This window comes from Struthio camelus, chromosome 3, assembly GCF_040807025.1.
Source record: "Struthio camelus isolate bStrCam1 chromosome 3, bStrCam1.hap1, whole genome shotgun sequence".
In the NCBI taxonomy this organism is placed as follows: domain Eukaryota; kingdom Metazoa; phylum Chordata; class Aves; order Struthioniformes; family Struthionidae; genus Struthio; species Struthio camelus.
In genome coordinates, this window is record NC_090944.1 from 48,569,318 (window position 1) to 48,592,669 (window position 23,352).

Below are 23,352 nucleotides of genomic sequence, written 5' to 3' on the forward strand. Positions count from 1 at the left end.
CAGAAACTGGGGTTAGGGTTAGGGTTAGGGTTAGGGTTAGGGTTAGGAGAGAGAGAAAGGTTAGGGCCCCATCTGCAGTGGGGCTGCAAAGGACATGCGAATGGATGTGCGGGGCTGCACCTACATTTCTCGCAGCACCAGTTTTGTCTGGAGTGCAGGAAGGGGGCAGGTGGGCTCTGCTCCAGACCCTGCCAGAAACGAGGGTTAGGGTTAGGGTTAGGGTTCCGGTTAGGGTTAGGGTTAGGGTTAGGGTTAGGGTTAGACGAGAGAGAAAGCGTAGGGCCCCATCTGCAGTGGGGCTGCAAAGGACATGCGAATGGATGTGCGGGGCTGCACCTACATTTCTCGCAGCACCACTTTTGTCTGGAGTGCAGGAAGGGGGCAGGTGGGCTCTGCTCCAGGCCCTGCCAGAAACTGCATTTAGGGTTCGGGTTCGGGTTCGGGTTAGGGTTAGGGTTGGGGTTAGGAGAGAGAGAAAGGCTAGGGCCCCATCTGCAGTGGGGCTGCAAAGGACATGCGAATGGATGTGCGGGGCTGCACCTACATTTCTCGCAGCACCAGTTTTGTCTGGAGTGCAGGAAGGGGGCAGGTGGGCTCTGCTCCAGGCCCTGCCAGAAACTGGGGTTAGGGTTCGGGTTAGGGTTCGGGTTAGGGTTAGGGTTCGGGTTCGGGTTCGGGTTAGGGTTAGGAGAGAGAGAAAGGCTAGGGCCCCATCTGCAGTGGGGCTGCAAAGGACATGCGAATGGATGTGCGGGGCTGCACCTACATTTCTCGCAGCACCACTTTTGTCTGGAGTGCAGGAAGGGGGCAGGTGGGCTCTGCTCCAGACCCTGCCAGAAACTGCATTTAGGGTTAGGGTTAGGGTTAGGCGAGAGAGAAAGGCTAGGGCCCCATCTGCAGTGGGGCTGCAAAGGACATGCGAATGGATGTGCGGGGCTGCACCTACATTTCTCGCAGCACCACTTTTGTCTGGAGTGCAGGAAGGGGGCAGGTGGGCTCTGCTCCAGACCCTGCCAGAAACGAGGGTTAGGGTTAGGGTTAGGGTTAGGGTTAGGGTTAGGGTTAGGGTTAGGGTTAGGGTTAGACGAGAGAGAAAGCGTAGGGCCCCATCTGCAGTGGGGCTGCAAAGGACATGCGAATGGATGTGCGGGGCTGCACCTACATTTCTCGCAGCACCAGTTTTGTCTGGAGTGCAGGAAGGGGGCAGGTGGGCTCTGCTCCAGGCCCTGCCAGAAACTGCATTTAGGGTTAGGGTTAGGGTTAGTGTTAGGGTTCGGGTTAGGAGAGAAAGAAAGCCTAGGGCCCCATCTGCAGTGGGGCTGCAAAGGACATGCGAATGGATGTGCGGGGCTGCACCTACATTTCTCGCAGCACCAGTTTTGTCTGGAGTGCAGGAAGGGGGCAGGTGGGCTCTGCTCCAGGCCCTGCCAGAAACTGGGGTTAGGGTTCGGGTTAGGGTTCGGGTTAGGGTTAGGGTTCGGGTTCGGGTTCGGGTTAGGGTTAGGAGAGAGAGAAAGGCTAGGGCCCCATCTGCAGTGGGGCTGCAAAGGACATGCGAATGGATGTGCGGGGCTGCACCTACATTTCTCGCAGCACCACTTTTGTCTGGAGTGCAGGAAGGGGGCAGGTGGGCTCTGCTCCAGGCCCTGCCAGAAACTAGGGTTAGGGTTAGGGTTAGGGTTAGGGTTCGGGTTCGGCTAGAGAGAAAGGCTAGGGCCCCATCTGCAGTGGGGCTGCAAAGGACATGCGAATGGATGTGCGGGGCTGCACCTACATTTCTCGCAGCACCAGTTTTGTCTGGAGTGCAGGAAGGGGGCAGGTGGTCTCTGCTCCAGGCCCTGCCAGAAACTAGGGTTAGGGTTAGGGTTAGGGTTCCGGTTAGGGTTAGGGTTATAGGAAGGAGAAAGCCTAGGGCCCCATCTGCAGTGGGGCTGCAAAGGAGATGTGAGTGGATGTTTGCGGCTGCACCTACATTTCTCGCAGCACCAGTTTTGTCTGGAGTGCAGGAAGGGGGCAGGTGGGCTCTGCTCCAGGCCCTGCCAGAAACTGGGGTTAGGGTTAGGGTTAGGGTTCGGGTTAGGAGAGAGAGAAAGGCTAGGGCCCCATCTGCAGTGGGGCTGCAAAGGACATGCGAATGGATGTGCGGGGCTGCACCTACATTTCTCGCAGCACCACTTTTGTCTGGAGTGCAGGAAGGGGGCAGGTGGGCTCTGCTCCAGGCCCTGCCAGAAACTGGGGTTAGGGTTAGGGTTAGGGTTAGGGTTAGGGTTAGGGTTCGGGTTAGGGTTAGGGTTATAGGAAGGAGAAAGCCTAGGGCCCCATCTGCAGTGGGGCTGCAAAGGAGATGTGAGTGGATGTTTGGGGCTGCACCTACATTTCTCGCAGCACCAGTTTTGTCTGGAGTGCAGGAAGGAGGCAGGTGGGCTCTGCTCCAGGCCCTGCCAGAAACTGGGGTTAGGGTTAGGGTTAGGGTTAGGGTTCGGGTTAGGAGAGAGAGAAAGGCTAGGGCCCCATCTGCAGTGGGGCTGCAAAGGACATGCGAATGGATGTGCGGGGCTGCACCTACATTTCTCGCAGCACCAGTTTTGTCTGGAGTGCAGGAAGGGGGCAGGTGGGCTCTGCTCCAGGCCCTGCCAGAAACTGCATTTAGGGTTAGGGTTAGGGTTAGGAGAGAGAGAAAGGCTAGGGCCCCATCTGCAGTGGGGCTGCAAAGGACATGCGAATGGATGTGCGGGGCTGCACCTACATTTCTCGCAGCACCACTTTTGTCTGGAGTGCAGGAAGGGGGCAGGTGGGCTCTGCTCCAGGCCCTGCCAGAAACTGGGGTTAGGGTTAGGGTTCGGGTTCGGGTTAGGGTTCGGGTTAGGCGAGAGAGAAAGGCTAGGGCCCCATCTGCAGTGGGGCTGCAAAGGACATGCGAATGGATGTGCGGGGCTGCACCTACATTTCTCGCAGCACCAGTTTTGTCTGGAGTGCAGGAAGGGTTTCTCCAGGCTTTCTCTCTCTCCTAACCCTAACCCGAACCCGAACCCTTACCCGAACCCTAACCCTAACCCTCGGCCCTATCTCCGGCAGGCCCTGGAGCTGAGGAAGAACGCCAGACACCAGGACAGGCTAGGGGCTGACAGGCTGGAGAGCCGCTTGGCAGTTAAGACCCTGCAGGTGCTGGTTGACAACCAGTTGACCAGGAGCCATCAGTGTGCTCTTGCACGCGTGGAGTGCTGGCTCCAGCTCTGGGCTGCCCAGCACAAGAGAGACATGGAGCTGCAGGAGCGTGCCCAGTGAAGGGCTCCTGAAGGGCTGAAGGGCCTGGAGCATCTGGGCTGTGAGGAAAGGCGGCGAGAGCAGGGGCTGTTTTGTGGAGAGAAGAGAAGGAGCAAGGGGGGATCTTCTCAGTGCATGTCATTATGTGCCGGGCGGGTGTCAAGAGGACAGAGCGCGACTCTTCTCCCTGGTGCGCAGGGAGGGGAGAAGAGGCAACGGGCACAAACTGAAACTCAGGCACGGAAATTGTGCTGCAGCGGAGGTGCCACAGGCCAGGAGACTGCCCTGAGCTGCCGGCGCCCCAGGCACACACCCCCGGGCTGCCCCACGGCCCCGCCGGCGTGTCACAATGTGCCGCGGTGGCATCGCCGTGACCCTGGCCACGGCCACCAGCGGGTCCCCATTGTGGCGGCGCGCCGTTGTCGGGCAGCTCGGGCAGAGGCGGCTCTCAGCCCGGCGGCACTGCCTGGCGCAGGGACACGCGTGCAGCTTCGCGCAGGTCTGCCTGGCCACAGCGCCATGGGACAGGCGAACTGCTGCGGCGCCCGGGGCGCTCCCGCTGCCGGCCCGCAGGCACGGCCCGCCACCCGCGGCCACAGGGCTCCCGGCGCCCGCCTGGGGCTCTGGAGCAGGGCGGCCTGCCGGCCCCCGGCGCCGCTCCCCGCCTTCGTGTCGCGCAGGAGCCCCCAGCTCCTCCTCACCCAGCGGGTGCAGGTGACACGGCACCAGCGCACGCAGCACCGCCACCTCCTGCTCTTCCCGCACGCCGTCGCCATCGCCAGCTTCAAGTAAGGACATCCCGCCCGCCCGGCCGCCTCTGCCCCAGCCCACAGCTCTGCCAGGCAGGACGCCTGCGCTTGCCCCCGCCGCGCACCCCCAGGAGCCCGTCCCTGCTCTTCCTCCCGGCAGATGCGGCTCCACCTTCCGGCTGAAGCACCGGGTGCGCCTCAGCGAGCTGTGGGTGCTGTGCCGCCAGGAGGCGGCGGTGGCGGCCGGGCCTGAGGACGACGAGGAGGTCTTTGGCCTCAAGTGCAGCCAGACCCTCATCCTCGTCTGGCCCTCCAGCCTCTGCGTGGTGACTTTTGGGTGAGTGTGGGGGCCCCGCACGAGTCCCCGTCCTGCCCCACGCGGCTCGGCCCCGTCCCGTGCACTCTGCCCACCGGGCGCGGGCAGGAGCTGTCGGGGCGCCGCCTGCGTCCACAGGAGGAGCAGCAGCGCGGGCTGAGGCTGTTTCTCCTTTGTGCCGCAGGTCGCCGGAGGTGAAGCAGCTCTGGCTGGACGCCATCCTCAGGTGAGCCCTGCCGCCCGATCCCCGCTGCCGGTGGCGCCCAGCGGGAGGGCGGGGAGTGCTCCCGGTGGAGCTGCCGGCACCAAGAGCCCCCGCTCGGTGGGGGAAAGGTGCAGCCACTGCCGCCTGCAGCTCCTGGCACAGCAGCGGGAGCCGCTTCGCCTCGGGCTTGCAAAGGGGCAGCAAGCGGCGGGAGGTGTCAGGCCAGCTGCTGGCTGGCAGGCCTGGGGCGCCCGAGGCGCTGCTGTGCGCCTGCCTGAGCAGGAGGCCCGTGGAGAGCAGGCGCGCGGGCGGGAGAGAGCGGTGCTGGCAGCCAGCGCGGCTGCAGGCTCTGCAGGGTGCGGGGCCCTTGGCAGCGCTGGGCTGGCGGCCAGGAGGCAGGGCAGCGAGGGCTGGCGCTGAGCGAGCTCTTTGTGCGCCCTTCCCTGTGCGCAGGCAGAGCCAAGGAGCCCCGGGAGCCAGAGTCACCCGCCTGCCCTCCCTGCGGCTCCTCACCAAGGTGGTCGGCTTCTACGGGCCCGTAAGTGTCCGCACGGCCTCCGCTCCGCCCCGAGAGCCCCGCGGCTTTCCACACCCCACCGCGCGACGCCTCTCTCACGGAGCCTCTCTCTTCTCTCGCCCAGGAGGTGTCGCTGACCGCCAAGACCGTGGAGGCGCTGGTTTTGGCAGAGGTGAGCAGGGGCTGCCTGTGCCCGGCCCTTGCCGGCTGTGGCCGGCAGGGATCTCAGCACAGTGGCGGCAGCTGCCCGGGCCGGGCGCAGGCAGGAAAGCCCTGCTGCCGCGCCAGAGCCCGCCACCCCCTGCCTCCCTGCAGCACCTTGCTCGAGGCCCTGGCTGCTGAGCGGCGCCTCCCTACCCTCAACCCCTTGCTTGCAGGCTGACGCCAAGAGAGGCCCCCCGCGGGCGGAGCCTTCGGCCAGGGAAGAGGGGCTTTGCCACTCGGCCGGTGAGTGCCAGAAAGAGAGCGAGGAGCTGCCTCCTCCCGTCCTGCTTGCAAACGGGCCCTTCGGCAAGGCTGCCTGGCCCGCCACCAGCGGTGACACGCCGCAGCAGAGAAAGGCGCTCGGCAGCGGCAGCGGCAGCGGCAGCGGCAGCGGCAGCTGCTCTTCTTTTCTCTCCCCCTGCAAAACCGCTGCGCCTGTCAACGCTCTGCAGCAGCCCCTGCAGCCCGTGGCACTGCACGCACACAAAAGGCTCCCCACAGGCGCTGGCTGCGCCTGCTTTTCTGAACGCGGGCCTGCTTTCCTTGTGCTTGCAGCAGATGGAGCGAAGGAAGGGAAGAAGGTGGTGATCTCATGGCCGCTGGCTTGGAGAGGAACGGCTGTCCCCGGGGACTGCCCAGGGCAGCTGGGCTCTGGCCCCCAGGTGGCTCTCTTTGGGCAGCCGCTGGCACTGCTCTGTGGTGAAGGTGGCGCCCTGCCCCAACCACTCCAGGTAAGCAAGCCTGGGCCCAGAGCTCTCCCGCTTGTGGCTTCTCGCGCCACGCAGCATGCCCAGCACTGCTGCTGGGGCTCTCAGCACAATCAGGTTCCTCCCAGGGCAATCTACGTGGAGCGAGAACGACAGCCTAAGCCAAGGAAAGCAGAGTGCACGGCCACGTCCCAACCGGTCTCTTTCCGCCTGCAGGAGCTCCTGGCTCTTCTCTATGAGAAAGGGCCGGCCACTGAGGGGATTTTCCGGAAAGCTGCCACCGAGAAGGCCCGCCGAGAGCTGAAAGAAGACCTTGACAGAGGCAGGAGCGTGGATCTGGCAAGCCAGCCCGCGCACCTGTTGGCAGCGGTGCTGAAGGTGAGGTCTGCTGACTTGTAGCTGGGAGAGCACGTGGCAAATCTGCTTGGGCCCATGTCAGTGCCTAGCCTGACCTAGGTGGGACTCCAAGCGAAAGCCCTCCTGCAGCCACACGCAAAGCTTCAGCCTTTCGGCACAGGGACCTTGGCATGGAGTCGCGCAGCCCTCGCGCTGCTCTGTCAGTGGCCAGGAGCACCTGTGAGAGCAGGCAGCTGAAAGCAACCTGCCTCCTAGTGAGGCCAAGGCACACAGACGCTGCCTCGCTGCTCACTGCTAGCGTTGAGAGCCTCACCTGAGTGCCTTGGCCTTGCAGGACTTCCTGAGAAACATCCCCTCCAAACTGCTCGTGGCCGAGCTCTATGACAAGTGGCTGCTAGCGCTGGAGAAGCCCGGGCAGCAGGAGAAAATTGAGGCCCTGCGAGAGTAAGTTTGGCAGCCCGCCCCGCCACCGCTCGGGCGCAAACGAAGGAGGAGCAGCCCCTGCAGCCTGCATTCCTCTTCCTCCTTGCTTGTGTTCCCTCAGGGTGGCTGGCAAACTGCCTCGAGCAAACCTCCTCTTGCTCCAGCGCTTGCTCTCTGTGCTCCACCATATCAGCGACAATGCAGAGAGCAACCGGATGGATGCCAGCAACCTGGCAATCTGCGTGGGGCCAAACATGCTCAGCCCCGACACGGACAACTTGCTCCCGCTGGCCGTGCACAAAGAGAGCGTTGACAAGGTGGGTTGAATTCAGCAGCTTGCTCCCCGCTGAGCTGAGCCTAAGGCGGCCTTGGTTGCTTCGGGCCACCTGAGGCTCTGAGCTAGGCAGCTGCAGCTGGCGGGTACAGAAACGTCCGTCAGGAGCACGGAAGGCTGCGCAAGACGTTTGCAGCCCCTCGCACTGAACTCGGTGGCTTTCTGTGTGCAGGTGACACTGCTGGTGGCGTTCCTCATCGACAACTGCGCAGCAGTGTTTGGGGAGGACGTTGCCTTGCCGCTCAGGCCCTCGGCCGACGAGTCACCAGAGCACACAGACAGCTCCACAGGTAGGAGCGTGCACTGCTGATTGTGGCGGTCCAGGGCTGCCGGGTCACGTTCTCTCATTGGCTGGCAGAAGACATCTGTGGAAGGGCAGAGAGGTGCAGAGGCTTCCCGAGGGAATGGCAGTGTTTTTCTCCTGCCACACTGTGCAGCAGTGCAAAAGCACAACAGCCCAAAAACATTCCTTCCAGATGGCAAGCCTCCGTAAACGCGGGTAAACCGCCGCTTGTCACCTAGTGGCTAACCGTGGCCTAGAACTGCCCTCTCGCAGCACATCACTGCCCTTGGTGGTACCTGTGTTTCCTTACCTTCTCCTCATGTCCATAGGAACGAAGGTTGCGCCTTTGCATCTGCCGGGGGGCACGGTGCCACCGGGAAAGTCCCCTTGGATCTTCAGGTGGCCGCCAGAAAGTATCTCACAGGCTCTTTCTCCCCACAGAACGCCCCTGTGCTGCTCCGCAGAACACTTGTGCCTGCGACAGCCCTGAGGCTGGAGCTGCTGGCAGCCCCCCGCCCTCGGACATGGAGCAGCCCAAAGGGGGAAGCGCTTCTGTGAGCAGCAGCTATCCAGCCTGCGCCTCTGCCCCTTCGCTGGTTATTGGGAAGAAGGATAGCAGCAGGATGGAGAGGAGCTTCTCCGAGCCTGACCTGTCCTTCCAGGCCAGCAGCTTGGCAGGCAGCCGAAGGGAGCCGGAGGCAGCCAAAGGGGAGGAGCTTTTTCCCAGGCAGCTGACAAAGCTAAGGCTGGAGAAGAGGGCGCTGGAAAAAAGGCCTTGCCAGCTTGCCTCCACACTTAGCAAATCGCACTCTCTCCCCAAAATATTCTCCAGCCGCTCCCTGGAGAGCCCCTTCTCTCCTCGGATGGCTCGCTCTTCCCCAGCTCTAGCCTAGTTTCACTCCTTCGGCCCCAGAAAAGCTACTCAAAGAAGACCCAGGCTTTTCCCATCAAGCCCGCTGAGAGCACAGCAGGACACCTAGCCGAGAGATCAGATAGTGCTCCAGGGCATTGTCTTTTGCCAGCCGCAGCAAAGCGCTCCAAAAACACCCCACATTTTGGAGACCTGGAAGACGTGAGGTTTCCGAGAGCCAGCTCCTCAAGGAAAGACAATCCGTTCTGCTGCACAGCCGTCCAGGCAAGGAGGCTGGACAAGAACAATCCTGTCAAGAGGTTCCAAGGCTCAGCACCCATTGGAAAGCAGAACGGGAAAACCTGTGCCAGAATCTATATGCGCGGAGGTCCCAAACATTCCAGCGCCTTTGGATGCCGAAGACTTGCAAGGCTGAGAAGGAATGTTGGCGTTCTGGAGGCCTGGAAGACGTGAGGTTTCCGAGAGCCAGCTCCTCAAGGAAAGACAATCCGTTCTGCTGCACCACTGTCCAGGCAAGGAGGCCCGACAAGAACAAGCCATTGCCTGTGGGGTATCGGCAAAGGCCGCATTTCAGGGCAGCGGAAGAAGTGTTTAGAGAGGTGGGTGGAGCAGAGGAATGCGGCAAGAGCACTCTCTTAGGAAGAGCCCACAAAGGACTGCCTCGCCACTCAAGCTCCCTCCGACAGTTCCCCCCAGGAGACCCACAAAGGCAGAGCAGGATGCTTTGCCGCCCTGCCCGTGCACCAGCCGTGCACAGGACGCAGCGGAGACGGCTCCAAGGCATGTGCTCAGGGCCCGAGTTTCTGCCCTCAAGCATGTGGAGGTGGCAACTGCAACCCCCAAGGAAGGCTCCTGCTGGAAGAAACTCTGGTCTTGCCGAAGACTTGCAAGGCTGGGAAGGAATGTTGGCGTTTGGAGGTCACACTTTGCAGGGCTCGGTAGTCTCGGAAGACCTCTGCATGATTTGCTGAAGAGAAACTCAGCGTGGAAGTGGGAACAAAAGCCTCCGGAAGCACAAACTGCTTCAAAAAGGTTTACATTTCTACTTACAAATGGATGGGGCACAGCCACCCTCACGCCCCTTCACGCAACACATAGCCAGAAACGGTTGCTGGGGATTATCAGGGTGCGTGTGCCGATTCTCACTGGAAAACCGCTTGGAACTGGAAAGTGGTTTCCCGTGTGGGGTAGCACAAAAGACTCCTGCGCAGCAATGGGCTTTGTACATCGATTTCCAGGTGGCAAGTGAAGGGACAAAGGAAGGCAACGATTGGAGTGCGTAGAGACCGAGGACCAAGTCAAGAGGTTGCATTCCTGGGCACCGGCTGGGTAGGAAGAGGCGAAACTGTGCCCCAATGTCTATGAGGAGAGATGCCAGACATTCCCGCACCTGCTGATCCAAAAGAATGGCCGGCTTGAGGAGGAACTTTGGGATCTTGGAGATGACCCACTCCACTTGGAGTCAGCCTTCTAGCAAGACCTGGGCATGAGGGGCTGAAGGGAAACTCCGCCTGCAACTGCGCACCCAAACCTCGGGCAGTAATAAAGGCTTTAAAAGAGGAAAAGCTGCCTTGCCCATCTCTGGCACCCATCCTGCCTCCACGCCCACGGGCGCTCCATCTAGGCCTAGGGGAGGAGGGATGTAAATGAGGATTATGGCAACAAGATGTGCACTTGAGAGAGCATGAGCCTCTTACCTTTGTTTCTACATGGTGGCAAGGCCCCCCACCGTACTACGCTCCCTTGGAGAAAGTGCTCTTAGCTCCCTAGCGAGGGCTGCAAACTGCCGAGCCCTTAAGTCAAGAGAGGAAGTCCGATTGTCTGTGCGGATTCCTACTTGAAAACTACTTGTAAGAGGTCAACCCGAGCTGCTTGGGGTAACAAAACAGACAGCTGTGCCAAAAGGGGCTTCTACATCCCCTCCCAGTGTACGTAGACCTGAAGAACTGCTGTACCTGAGCCCACCACCTGCCTATTCTTGGACTCCAGAAAACAGTTGTGCTGGGAGCAATGTAAGTGCAGCACTTTTTCCTTGCAATGCCCTTTGCAGCCCCACTGCTCATGGTGCTATAGGCGTTGTCGTTCTCCTAAGCCTAACCCTAACCCAAATCACAGGTGGAGACTGAAGCTGAGGCCACAGTCCCCTTTTCTGGACTCAGCACAACTATTTTCCCGAGCCCAGGAAGGGAGCAGGTGGGCTCTGCTCCAGGCCCTGCCTGAGAGTGGGGCTAGCGTCAGGGTTAGGGTTAGGAGATAGAGAAAGCCTGGAGCCCTCCATGGAGTGGGCATGGAAAGACTATACTGAAGGAAGTGTAGGATGGCACAAACCCTGTTCCTAGGACAACTTTTTTCTTGGGGCCTGGAAGGAGGCAGGTGACCTCCGCTGTAGGCCTCCATTGATATTAGTGGCAAGGCTAGGGTTAGGGTAACAGATATTGTTAAGACGTTAGGTTAGGAGAGAGAGAAAGCGTAGGGCCCCATCTACGGTGGGGCTGCAAAGGACATGCGAATGGATGTGCGGGGCTGCACCTACATTTCTCGCCGCACCAGTTTTGTCTGGAGTGCAGGAAGGGGGCAGGTGGGCTCTGCTCCAGGCCCTGCCAGAAACTGGGGTTAGGGTTCGGGTTCGGGTTAGGGTTAGGGTTAGGGTTGGGGTTAGGGTTAGGGTTAGGGTTAGGGTTAGGGTTAGGCGAGAGAGAAAGGCTAGGGCCCCATCTGCAGTGGGGCTGCAAAGGACATGCGAATGGATGTGCGGGGCTGCACCTACATTTCTCGCAGCACCAGTTTTGTCTGGAGTGCAGGAAGGGGGCAGGTGGGCTCTGCTCCAGGCCCTGCCAGAAACTGGGGTTAGGGTTAGGGTTAGGGTTAGGGTTAGGGTTAGGAGAGAGAGAAAGGTTAGGGCCCCATCTGCAGTGGGGCTGCAAAGGACATGCGAATGGATGTGCGGGGCTGCACCTACATTTCTCGCAGCACCAGTTTTGTCTGGAGTGCAGGAAGGGGGCAGGTGGGCTCTGCTCCAGACCCTGCCAGAAACGAGGGTTAGGGTTAGGGTTAGGGTTCCGGTTAGGGTTAGGGTTAGGGTTAGGGTTAGGGTTAGACGAGAGAGAAAGCGTAGGGCCCCATCTGCAGTGGGGCTGCAAAGGACATGCGAATGGATGTGCGGGGCTGCACCTACATTTCTCGCAGCACCACTTTTGTCTGGAGTGCAGGAAGGGGGCAGGTGGGCTCTGCTCCAGGCCCTGCCAGAAACTGCATTTAGGGTTCGGGTTCGGGTTCGGGTTAGGGTTAGGGTTGGGGTTAGGAGAGAGAGAAAGGCTAGGGCCCCATCTGCAGTGGGGCTGCAAAGGACATGCGAATGGATGTGCGGGGCTGCACCTACATTTCTCGCAGCACCAGTTTTGTCTGGAGTGCAGGAAGGGGGCAGGTGGGCTCTGCTCCAGGCCCTGCCAGAAACTGGGGTTAGGGTTCGGGTTAGGGTTCGGGTTAGGGTTAGGGTTCGGGTTCGGGTTCGGGTTAGGGTTAGGAGAGAGAGAAAGGCTAGGGCCCCATCTGCAGTGGGGCTGCAAAGGACATGCGAATGGATGTGCGGGGCTGCACCTACATTTCTCGCAGCACCACTTTTGTCTGGAGTGCAGGAAGGGGGCAGGTGGGCTCTGCTCCAGGCCCTGCCAGAAACTAGGGTTAGGGTTAGGGTTAGGGTTAGGGTTCGGGTTAGGAGAGAGAGAAAGGCTAGGGCCCCATCTGCAGTGGGGCTGCAAAGGACATGCGAATGGATGTGCGGGGCTGCACCTACATTTCTCGCAGCACCAGTTTTGTCTGGAGTGCAGGAAGGGGGCAGGTGGGCTCTGCTCCAGGCCCTGCCAGAAACTGCATTTAGGGTTAGGGTTCGGGTTAGGAGAGAGAGAAAGGCTAGGGCCCCATCTGCAGTGGGGCTGCAAAGGACATGCGAATGGATGTGCGGGGCTGCACCTACATTTCTCGCAGCACCAGTTTTGTCTGGAGTGCAGGAAGGGTTTCTCCAGGCTTTCTCTCTCTCCTAACCCTAACCCGAACCCGAACCCTTACCCGAACCCTAACCCTAACCCTCGGCCCTATCTCCGGCAGGCCCTGGAGCTGAGGAAGAACGCCAGACACCAGGACAGGCTAGGGGCTGACAGGCTGGAGAGCCGCTTGGCAGTTAAGACCCTGCAGGTGCTGGTTGACAACCAGTTGACCAGGAGCCATCAGTGTGCTCTTGCACGCGTGGAGTGCTGGCTCCAGCTCTGGGCTGCCCAGCACAAGAGAGACATGGAGCTGCAGGAGCGTGCCCAGTGAAGGGCTCCTGAAGGGCTGAAGGGCCTGGAGCATCTGGGCTGTGAGGAAAGGCGGCGAGAGCAGGGGCTGTTTTGTGGAGAGAAGAGAAGGAGCAAGGGGGGATCTTCTCAGTGCATGTCATTATGTGCCGGGCGGGTGTCAAGAGGACAGAGCGCGACTCTTCTCCCTGGTGCGCAGGGAGGGGAGAAGAGGCAACGGGCACAAACTGAAACTCAGGCACGGAAATTGTGCTGCAGCGGAGGTGCCACAGGCCAGGAGACTGCCCTGAGCTGCCGGCGCCCCAGGCACACACCCCCGGGCTGCCCCACGGCCCCGCCGGCGTGTCACAATGTGCCGCGGTGGCATCGCCGTGACCCTGGCCACGGCCACCAGCGGGTCCCCATTGTGGCGGCGCGCCGTTGTCGGGCAGCTCGGGCAGAGGCGGCTCTCAGCCCGGCGGCACTGCCTGGCGCAGGGACACGCGTGCAGCTTCGCGCAGGTCTGCCTGGCCACAGCGCCATGGGACAGGCGAACTGCTGCGGCGCCCGGGGCGCTCCCGCTGCCGGCCCGCAGGCACGGCCCGCCACCCGCGGCCACAGGGCTCCCGGCGCCCGCCTGGGGCTCTGGAGCAGGGCGGCCTGCCGGCCCCCGGCGCCGCTCCCCGCCTTCGTGTCGCGCAGGAGCCCCCAGCTCCTCCTCACCCAGCGGGTGCAGGTGACACGGCACCAGCGCACGCAGCACCGCCACCTCCTGCTCTTCCCGCACGCCGTCGCCATCGCCAGCTTCAAGTAAGGACATCCCGCCCGCCCGGCCGCCTCTGCCCCAGCCCACAGCTCTGCCAGGCAGGACGCCTGCGCTTGCCCCCGCCGCGCACCCCCAGGAGCCCGTCCCTGCTCTTCCTCCCGGCAGATGCGGCTCCACCTTCCGGCTGAAGCACCGGGTGCGCCTCAGCGAGCTGTGGGTGCTGTGCCGCCAGGAGGCGGCGGTGGCGGCCGGGCCTGAGGACGACGAGGAGGTCTTTGGCCTCAAGTGCAGCCAGACCCTCATCCTCGTCTGGCCCTCCAGCCTCTGCGTGGTGACTTTTGGGTGAGTGTGGGGGCCCCGCACGAGTCCCCGTCCTGCCCCACGCGGCTCGGCCCCATCCCGTGCACTCTGCCCACCGGGCGCGGGCAGGAGCTGTCGGGGCGCCGCCTGCGTCCACAGGAGGAGCAGCAGCGCGGGCTGAGGCTGTTTCTCCTTTGTGCCGCAGGTCGCCGGAGGTGAAGCAGCTCTGGCTGGACGCCATCCTCAGGTGAGCCCTGCCGCCCGATCCCCGCTGCCGGTGGCGCCCAGCGGGAGGGCGGGGAGTGCTCCCGGTGGAGCTGCCGGCACCAAGAGCCCCCGCTCGGTGGGGGAAAGGTGCAGCCACTGCCGCCTGCAGCTCCTGGCACAGCAGCGGGAGCCGCTTCGCCTCGGGCTTGCAAAGGGGCAGCAAGCGGCGGGAGGTGTCAGGCCAGCTGCTGGCTGGCAGGCCTGGGGCGCCCGAGGCGCTGCTGTGCGCCTGCCTGAGCAGGAGGCCCGTGGAGAGCAGGCGCGCGGGCGGGAGAGAGCGGTGCTGGCAGCCAGCGCGGCTGCAGGCTCTGCAGGGTGCGGGGCCCTTGGCAGCGCTGGGCTGGCGGCCAGGAGGCAGGGCAGCGAGGGCTGGCGCTGAGCGAGCTCTTTGTGCGCCCTTCCCTGTGCGCAGGCAGAGCCAAGGAGCCCCGGGAGCCAGAGTCACCCGCCTGCCCTCCCTGCGGCTCCTCACCAAGGTGGTCGGCTTCTACGGGCCCGTAAGTGTCCGCACGGCCTCCGCTCCGCCCCGAGAGCCCCGCGGCTTTCCACACCCCACCGCGCGACGCCTCTCTCACGGAGCCTCTCTCTTCTCTCGCCCAGGAGGTGTCGCTGACCGCCAAGACCGTGGAGGCGCTGGTTTTGGCAGAGGTGAGCAGGGGCTGCCTGTGCCCGGCCCTTGCCGGCTGTGGCCGGCAGGGATCTCAGCACAGTGGCGGCAGCTGCCCGGGCCGGGCGCAGGCAGGAAAGCCCTGCTGCCGCGCCAGAGCCCGCCACCCCCTGCCTCCCTGCAGCACCTTGCTCGAGGCCCTGGCTGCTGAGCGGCGCCTCCCTACCCTCAACCCCTTGCTTGCAGGCTGACGCCAAGAGAGGCCCCCCGCGGGCGGAGCCTTCGGCCAGGGAAGAGGGGCTTTGCCACTCGGCCGGTGAGTGCCAGAAAGAGAGCGAGGAGCTGCCTCCTCCCGTCCTGCTTGCAAACGGGCCCTTCGGCAAGGCTGCCTGGCCCGCCACCAGCGGTGACACGCCGCAGCAGAGAAAGGCGCTCGGCAGCGGCAGCGGCAGCGGCAGCGGCAGCGGCAGCTGCTCTTCTTTTCTCTCCCCCTGCAAAACCGCTGCGCCTGTCAACGCTCTGCAGCAGCCCCTGCAGCCCGTGGCACTGCACGCACACAAAAGGCTCCCCACAGGCGCTGGCTGCGCCTGCTTTTCTGAACGCGGGCCTGCTTTCCTTGTGCTTGCAGCAGATGGAGCGAAGGAAGGGAAGAAGGTGGTGATCTCATGGCCGCTGGCTTGGAGAGGAACGGCTGTCCCCGGGGACTGCCCAGGGCAGCTGGGCTCTGGCCCCCAGGTGGCTCTCTTTGGGCAGCCGCTGGCACTGCTCTGTGGTGAAGGTGGCGCCCTGCCCCAACCACTCCAGGTAAGCAAGCCTGGGCCCAGAGCTCTCCCGCTTGTGGCTTCTCGCGCCACGCAGCATGCCCAGCACTGCTGCTGGGGCTCTCAGCACAATCAGGTTCCTCCCAGGGCAATCTACGTGGAGCGAGAACGACAGCCTAAGCCAAGGAAAGCAGAGTGCACGGCCACGTCCCAACCGGTCTCTTTCCGCCTGCAGGAGCTCCTGGCTCTTCTCTATGAGAAAGGGCCGGCCACTGAGGGGATTTTCCGGAAAGCTGCCACCGAGAAGGCCCGCCGAGAGCTGAAAGAAGACCTTGACAGAGGCAGGAGCGTGGATCTGGCAAGCCAGCCCGCGCACCTGTTGGCAGCGGTGCTGAAGGTGAGGTCTGCTGACTTGTAGCTGGGAGAGCACGTGGCAAATCTGCTTGGGCCCATGTCAGTGCCTAGCCTGACCTAGGTGGGACTCCAAGCGAAAGCCCTCCTGCAGCCACACGCAAAGCTTCAGCCTTTCGGCACAGGGACCTTGGCATGGAGTCGCGCAGCCCTCGCGCTGCTCTGTCAGTGGCCAGGAGCACCTGTGAGAGCAGGCAGCTGAAAGCAACCTGCCTCCTAGTGAGGCCAAGGCACACAGACGCTGCCTCGCTGCTCACTGCTAGCGTTGAGAGCCTCACCTGAGTGCCTTGGCCTTGCAGGACTTCCTGAGAAACATCCCCTCCAAACTGCTCGTGGCCGAGCTCTATGACAAGTGGCTGCTAGCGCTGGAGAAGCCCGGGCAGCAGGAGAAAATTGAGGCCCTGCGAGAGTAAGTTTGGCAGCCCGCCCCGCCACCGCTCGGGCGCAAACGAAGGAGGAGCAGCCCCTGCAGCCTGCATTCCTCTTCCTCCTTGCTTGTGTTCCCTCAGGGTGGCTGGCAAACTGCCTCGAGCAAACCTCCTCTTGCTCCAGCGCTTGCTCTCTGTGCTCCACCATATCAGCGACAATGCAGAGAGCAACCGGATGGATGCCAGCAACCTGGCAATCTGCGTGGGGCCAAACATGCTCAGCCCCGACACGGACAACTTGCTCCCGCTGGCCGTGCACAAAGAGAGCGTTGACAAGGTGGGTTGAATTCAGCAGCTTGCTCCCCGCTGAGCTGAGCCTAAGGCGGCCTTGGTTGCTTCGGGCCACCTGAGGCTCTGAGCTAGGCAGCTGCAGCTGGCGGGTACAGAAACGTCCGTCAGGAGCACGGAAGGCTGCGCAAGACGTTTGCAGCCCCTCGCACTGAACTCGGTGGCTTTCTGTGTGCAGGTGACACTGCTGGTGGCGTTCCTCATCGACAACTGCGCAGCAGTGTTTGGGGAGGACGTTGCCTTGCCGCTCAGGCCCTCGGCCGACGAGTCACCAGAGCACACAGACAGCTCCACAGGTAGGAGCGTGCACTGCTGATTGTGGCGGTCCAGGGCTGCCGGGTCACGTTCTCTCATTGGCTGGCAGAAGACATCTGTGGAAGGGCAGAGAGGTGCAGAGGCTTCCCGAGGGAATGGCAGTGTTTTTCTCCTGCCACACTGTGCAGCAGTGCAAAAGCACAACAGCCCAAAAACATTCCTTCCAGATGGCAAGCCTCCGTAAACGCGGGTAAACCGCCGCTTGTCACCTAGTGGCTAACCGTGGCCTAGAACTGCCCTCTCGCAGCACATCACTGCCCTTGGTGGTACCTGTGTTTCCTTACCTTCTCCTCATGTCCATAGGAACGAAGGTTGCGCCTTTGCATCTGCCGGGGGGCACGGTGCCACCGGGAAAGTCCCCTTGGATCTTCAGGTGGCCGCCAGAAAGTATCTCACAGGCTCTTTCTCCCCACAGAACGCCCCTGTGCTGCTCCGCAGAACACTTGTGCCTGCGACAGCCCTGAGGCTGGAGCTGCTGGCAGCCCCCCGCCCTCGGACATGGAGCAGCCCAAAGGGGGAAGCGCTTCTGTGAGCAGCAGCTATCCAGCCTGCGCCTCTGCCCCTTCGCTGGTTATTGGGAAGAAGGATAGCAGCAGGATGGAGAGGAGCTTCTCCGAGCCTGACCTGTCCTTCCAGGCCAGCAGCTTGGCAGGCAGCCGAAGGGAGCCGGAGGCAGCCAAAGGGGAGGAGCTTTTTCCCAGGCAGCTGACAAAGCTAAGGCTGGAGAAGAGGGCGCTGGAAAAAAGGCCTTGCCAGCTTGCCTCCACACTTAGCAAATCGCACTCTCTCCCCAAAATATTCTCCAGCCGCTCCCTGGAGAGCCCCTTCTCTCCTCGGATGGCTCGCTCTTCCCCAGCTCTAGCCTAGTTTCACTCCTTCGGCCCCAGAAAAGCTACTCAAAGAAGACCCAGGCTTTTCCCATCAAGCCCGCTGAGAGCACAGCAGGACACCTAGCCGAGAGATCAGATAGTGCTCCAGGGCATTGTCTTTTGCCAGCCGCAGCAAAGCGCTCCAAAAACACCCCACATTTTGGAGACCTGGAAGACGTGAGGTTTCCGAGAGCCAGCTCCTCAAGGAAAGACAATCCGTTCTGCTGCACAGCCGTCCAGGCAAGGAGGCTGGACAAGAACAATCCTGTCAAGAGGTTCCAAGGCTCAGCACCCATTGGAAAGCAGAACGGGAAAACCTGTGCCAGAATCTATATGCGCGGAGGTCCCAAACATTCCAGCGCCTTTGGATGCCGAAGACTTGCAAGGCTGAGAAGGAATGTTGGCGTTCTGGAGGCCTGGAAGACGTGAGGTTTCCGAGAGCCAGCTCCTCAAGGAAAGACAATCCGTTCTGCTGCACCACTGTCCAGGCAAGGAGGCCCGACAAGAACAAGCCATTGCCTGTGGGGTATCGGCAAAGGCCGCATTTCAGGGCAGCGGAAGAAGTGTTTAGAGAGGTGGGTGGAGCAGAGGAATGCGGCAAGAGCACTCTCTTAGGAAGAGCCCACAAAGGACTGCCTCGCCACTCAAGCTCCCTCCGACAGTTCCCCCCAGGAGACCCACAAAGGCAGAGCAGGATGCTTTGCCGCCCTGCCCGTGCACCAGCCGTGCACAGGACGCAGCGGAGACGGCTCCAAGGCATGTGCTCAGGGCCCGAGTTTCTGCCCTCAAGCATGTGGAGGTGGCAACTGCAACCCCCAAGGAAGGCTCCTGCTGGAAGAAACTCTGGTCTTGCCGAAGACTTGCAAGGCTGGGAAGGAATGTTGGCGTTTGGAGGTCACACTTTGCAGGGCTCGGTAGTCTCGGAAGACCTCTGCATGATTTGCTGAAGAGAAACTCAGCGTGGAAGTGGGAACAAAAGCCTCCGGAAGCACAAACTGCTTCAAAAAGGTTTACATTTCTACTTACAAATGGATGGGGCACAGCCACCCTCACGCCCCTTCACGCAACACATAGCCAGAAACGGTTGCTGGGGATTATCAGGGTGCGTGTGCCGATTCTCACTGGAAAACCGCTTGGAACTGGAAAGTGGTTTCCCGTGTGGGGTAGCACAAAAGACTCCTGCGCAGCAATGGGCTTTGTACATCGATTTCCAGGTGGCAAGTGAAGGGACAAAGGAAGGCAACGATTGGAGTGCGTAGAGACCGAGGACCAAGTCAAGAGGTTGCATTCCTGGGCACCGGCTGGGTAGGAAGAGGCGAAACTGTGCCCCAATGTCTATGAGGAGAGATGCCAGACATTCCCGCACCTGCTGATCCAAAAGAATGGCCGGCTTGAGGAGGAACTTTGGGATCTTGGAGATGACCCACTCCACTTGGAGTCAGCCTTCTAGCAAGACCTGGGCATGAGGGGCTGAAGGGAAACTCCGCCTGCAACTGCGCACCCAAACCTCGGGCAGTAATAAAGGCTTTAAAAGAGGAAAAGCTGCCTTGCCCATCTCTGGCACCCATCCTGCCTCCACGCCCACGGGCGCTCCATCTAGGCCTAGGGGAGGAGGGATGTAAATGAGGATTATGGCAACAAGATGTGCACTTGAGAGAGCATGAGCCTCTTACCTTTGTTTCTACATGGTGGCAAGGCCCCCCACCGTACTACGCTCCCTTGGAGAAAGTGCTCTTAGCTCCCTAGCGAGGGCTGCAAACTGCCGAGCCCTTAAGTCAAGAGAGGAAGTCCGATTGTCTGTGCGGATTCCTACTTGAAAACTACTTGTAAGAGGTCAACCCGAGCTGCTTGGGGTAACAAAACAGACAGCTGTGCCAAAAGGGGCTTCTACATCCCCTCCCAGTGTACGTAGACCTGAAGAACTGCTGTACCTGAGCCCACCACCTGCCTATTCTTGGACTCCAGAAAACAGTTGTGCTGGGAGCAATGTAAGTGCAGCACTTTTTCCTTGCAATGCCCTTTGCAGCCCCACTGCTCATGGTGCTATAGGCGTTGTCGTTCTCCTAAGCCTAACCCTAACCCAAATCACAGGTGGAGACTGAAGCTGAGGCCACAGTCCCCTTTTCTGGACTCAGCACAACTATTTTCCCGAGCCCAGGAAGGGAGCAGGTGGGCTCTGCTCCAGGCCCTGCCTGAGAGTGGGGCTAGCGTCAGGGTTAGGGTTAGGAGATAGAGAAAGCCTGGAGCCCTCCATGGAGTGGGCATGGAAAGACTATACTGAAGGAAGTGTAGGATGGCACAAACCCTGTTCCTAGGACAACTTTTTTCTTGGGGCCTGGAAGGAGGCAGGTGACCTCCGCTGTAGGCCTCCATTGATATTAGTGGCAAGGCTAGGGTTAGGGTAACAGATATTGTTAAGACGTTAGGTTAGGAGAGAGAGAAAGCGTAGGGCCCCATCTACGGTGGGGCTGCAAAGGACATGCGAATGGATGTGCGGGGCTGCACCTACATTTCTCGCCGCACCAGTTTTGTCTGGAGTGCAGGAAGGGGGCAGGTGGGCTCTGCTCCAGGCCCTGCCAGAAACTGGGGTTAGGGTTCGGGTTCGGGTTAGGGTTAGGGTTAGGGTTGGGGTTAGGGTTAGGGTTAGGGTTAGGGTTAGGGTTAGGCGAGAGAGAAAGGCTAGGGCCCCATCTGCAGTGGGGCTGCAAAGGACATGCGAATGGATGTGCGGGGCTGCACCTACATTTCTCGCAGCACCAGTTTTGTCTGGAGTGCAGGAAGGGGGCAGGTGGGCTCTGCTCCAGGCCCTGCCAGAAACTGGGGTTAGGGTTAGGGTTAGGGTTAGGGTTAGGGTTAGGAGAGAGAGAAAGGTTAGGGCCCCATCTGCAGTGGGGCTGCAAAGGACATGCGAATGGATGTGCGGGGCTGCACCTACATTTCTCGCAGCACCAGTTTTGTCTGGAGTGCAGGAAGGGGGCAGGTGGGCTCTGCTCCAGACCCTGCCAGAAACGAGGGTTAGGGTTAGGGTTAGGGTTCCGGTTAGGGTTAGGGTTAGGGTTAGGGTTAGGGTTAGACGAGAGAGAAAGCGTAGGGCCCCATCTGCAGTGGGGCTGCAAAGGACATGCGAATGGATGTGCGGGGCTGCACCTACATTTCTCGCAGCACCACTTTTGTCTGGAGTGCAGGAAGGGGGCAGGTGGGCTCTGCTCCAGGCCCTGCCAGAAACTGCATTTAGGGTTCGGGTTCGGGTTCGGGTTAGGGTTAGGGTTGGGGTTAGGAGAGAGAGAAAGGCTAGGGCCCCATCTGCAGTGGGGCTGCAAAGGACATGCGAATGGATGTGCGGGGCTGCACCTACATTTCTCGCAGCACCAGTTTTGTCTGGAGTGCAGGAAGGGGGCAGGTGGGCTCTGCTCCAGGCCCTGCCAGAAACTGGGGTTAGGGTTCGGGTTAGGGTTCGGGTTAGGGTTAGGGTTCGGGTTCGGGTTCGGGTTAGGGTTAGGAGAGAGAGAAAGGCTAGGGCCCCATCTGCAGTGGGGCTGCAAAGGACATGCGAATGGATGTGCGGGGCTGCACCTACATTTCTCGCAGCACCAGTTTTGTCTGGAGTGCAGGAAGGGGGCAGGTGGGCTCTGCTCCAGGCCCTGCCAGAAACTGCATTTAGGGTTAGGGTTCGGGTTAGGAGAGAGAGAAAGGCTAGGGCCCCATCTGCAGTGGGGCTGCAAAGGACATGCGAATGGATGTGCGGGGCTGCACCTACATTTCTCGCAGCACCACTTTTGTCTGGAGTGCAGGAAGGGGGCAGGTGGGCTCTGCTCCAGACCCTGCCAGAAACTGCATTTAGGGTTAGGGTTAGGGTTAGGCGAGAGAGAAAGGCTAGGGCCCCATCTGCAGTGGGGCTGCAAAGGACATGCGAATGGATGTGCGGGGCTGCACCTACATTTCTCGCAGCACCACTTTTGTCTGGAGTGCAGGAAGGGGGCAGGTGGGCTCTGCTCCAGACCCTGCCAGAAACGAGGGTTAGGGTTAGGGTTAGGGTTAGGGTTAGGGTTAGGGTTAGGGTTAGGGTTAGGGTTAGACGAGAGAGAAAGCGTAGGGCCCCATCTGCAGTGGGGCTGCAAAGGACATGCGAATGGATGTGCGGGGCTGCACCTACATTTCTCGCAGCACCAGTTTTGTCTGGAGTGCAGGAAGGGGGCAGGTGGGCTCTGCTCCAGGCCCTGCCAGAAACTGCATTTAGGGTTAGGGTTAGGGTTAGTGTTAGGGTTCGGGTTAGGAGAGAAAGAAAGCCTAGGGCCCCATCTGCAGTGGGGCTGCAAAGGACATGCGAATGGATGTGCGGGGCTGCACCTACATTTCTCGCAGCACCAGTTTTGTCTGGAGTGCAGGAAGGGGGCAGGTGGGCTCTGCTCCAGGCCCTGCCAGAAACTGGGGTTAGGGTTCGGGTTAGGGTTCGGGTTAGGGTTAGGGTTCGGGTTCGGGTTCGGGTTAGGGTTAGGAGAGAGAGAAAGGCTAGGGCCCCATCTGCAGTGGGGCTGCAAAGGACATGCGAATGGATGTGCGGGGCTGCACCTACATTTCTCGCAGCACCACTTTTGTCTGGAGTGCAGGAAGGGGGCAGGTGGGCTCTGCTCCAGGCCCTGCCAGAAACTAGGGTTAGGGTTAGGGTTAGGGTTAGGGTTCGGGTTCGGCTAGAGAGAAAGGCTAGGGCCCCATCTGCAGTGGGGCTGCAAAGGACATGCGAATGGATGTGCGGGGCTGCACCTACATTTCTCGCAGCACCAGTTTTGTCTGGAGTGCAGGAAGGGGGCAGGTGGTCTCTGCTCCAGGCCCTGCCAGAAACTAGGGTTAGGGTTAGGGTTAGGGTTCCGGTTAGGGTTAGGGTTATAGGAAGGAGAAAGCCTAGGGCCCCATCTGCAGTGGGGCTGCAAAGGAGATGTGAGTGGATGTTTGCGGCTGCACCTACATTTCTCGCAGCACCAGTTTTGTCTGGAGTGCAGGAAGGGGGCAGGTGGGCTCTGCTCCAGGCCCTGCCAGAAACTGGGGTTAGGGTTAGGGTTAGGGTTCGGGTTAGGAGAGAGAGAAAGGCTAGGGCCCCATCTGCAGTGGGGCTGCAAAGGACATGCGAATGGATGTGCGGGGCTGCACCTACATTTCTCGCAGCACCACTTTTGTCTGGAGTGCAGGAAGGGGGCAGGTGGGCTCTGCTCCAGGCCCTGCCAGAAACTGGGGTTAGGGTTAGGGTTAGGGTTAGGGTTAGGGTTAGGGTTCGGGTTAGGGTTAGGGTTATAGGAAGGAGAAAGCCTAGGGCCCCATCTGCAGTGGGGCTGCAAAGGAGATGTGAGTGGATGTTTGGGGCTGCACCTACATTTCTCGCAGCACCAGTTTTGTCTGGAGTGCAGGAAGGAGGCAGGTGGGCTCTGCTCCAGGCCCTGCCAGAAACTGGGGTTAGGGTTAGGGTTAGGGTTAGGGTTCGGGTTAGGAGAGAGAGAAAGGCTAGGGCCCCATCTGCAGTGGGGCTGCAAAGGACATGCGAATGGATGTGCGGGGCTGCACCTACATTTCTCGCAGCACCAGTTTTGTCTGGAGTGCAGGAAGGGGGCAGGTGGGCTCTGCTCCAGGCCCTGCCAGAAACTGCATTTAGGGTTAGGGTTAGGGTTAGGAGAGAGAGAAAGGCTAGGGCCCCATCTGCAGTGGGGCTGCAAAGGACATGCGAATGGATGTGCGGGGCTGCACCTACATTTCTCGCAGCACCACTTTTGTCTGGAGTGCAGGAAGGGGGCAGGTGGGCTCTGCTCCAGGCCCTGCCAGAAACTGGGGTTAGGGTTAGGGTTCGGGTTCG

At 61.0% G+C, this 23,352-nt stretch overlaps 2 protein-coding genes across 2 annotated transcripts; both read left to right on the plus strand.

Annotated features, from left to right (window-relative positions):
• Window positions 1-3,613: 3,613 nt before the first annotated feature.
• LOC138066599 (rho GTPase-activating protein 20-like) lies at window positions 3,614-8,683 on the plus strand. Its single transcript, XM_068936476.1, is given in 12 exon segments — window positions 3,614-3,669; window positions 4,174-4,350; window positions 4,514-4,555; window positions 4,685-4,823; window positions 5,176-5,223; window positions 5,429-5,986; window positions 6,179-6,340; window positions 6,654-6,763; window positions 6,864-7,059; window positions 7,249-7,366; window positions 7,801-8,204; window positions 8,207-8,683. Coding segments are annotated over 12 exon segments (2,487 nt in total).
• A 4,189-nt stretch (window positions 8,684-12,872) lies between these two features.
• LOC138066600 (rho GTPase-activating protein 20-like) lies at window positions 12,873-17,942 on the plus strand. Its single transcript, XM_068936477.1, is given in 12 exon segments — window positions 12,873-12,928; window positions 13,433-13,609; window positions 13,773-13,814; window positions 13,944-14,082; window positions 14,435-14,482; window positions 14,688-15,245; window positions 15,438-15,599; window positions 15,913-16,022; window positions 16,123-16,318; window positions 16,508-16,625; window positions 17,060-17,463; window positions 17,466-17,942. Coding segments are annotated over 12 exon segments (2,487 nt in total).
• The last annotated feature ends 5,410 nt before the right edge of the window (window positions 17,943-23,352 follow it).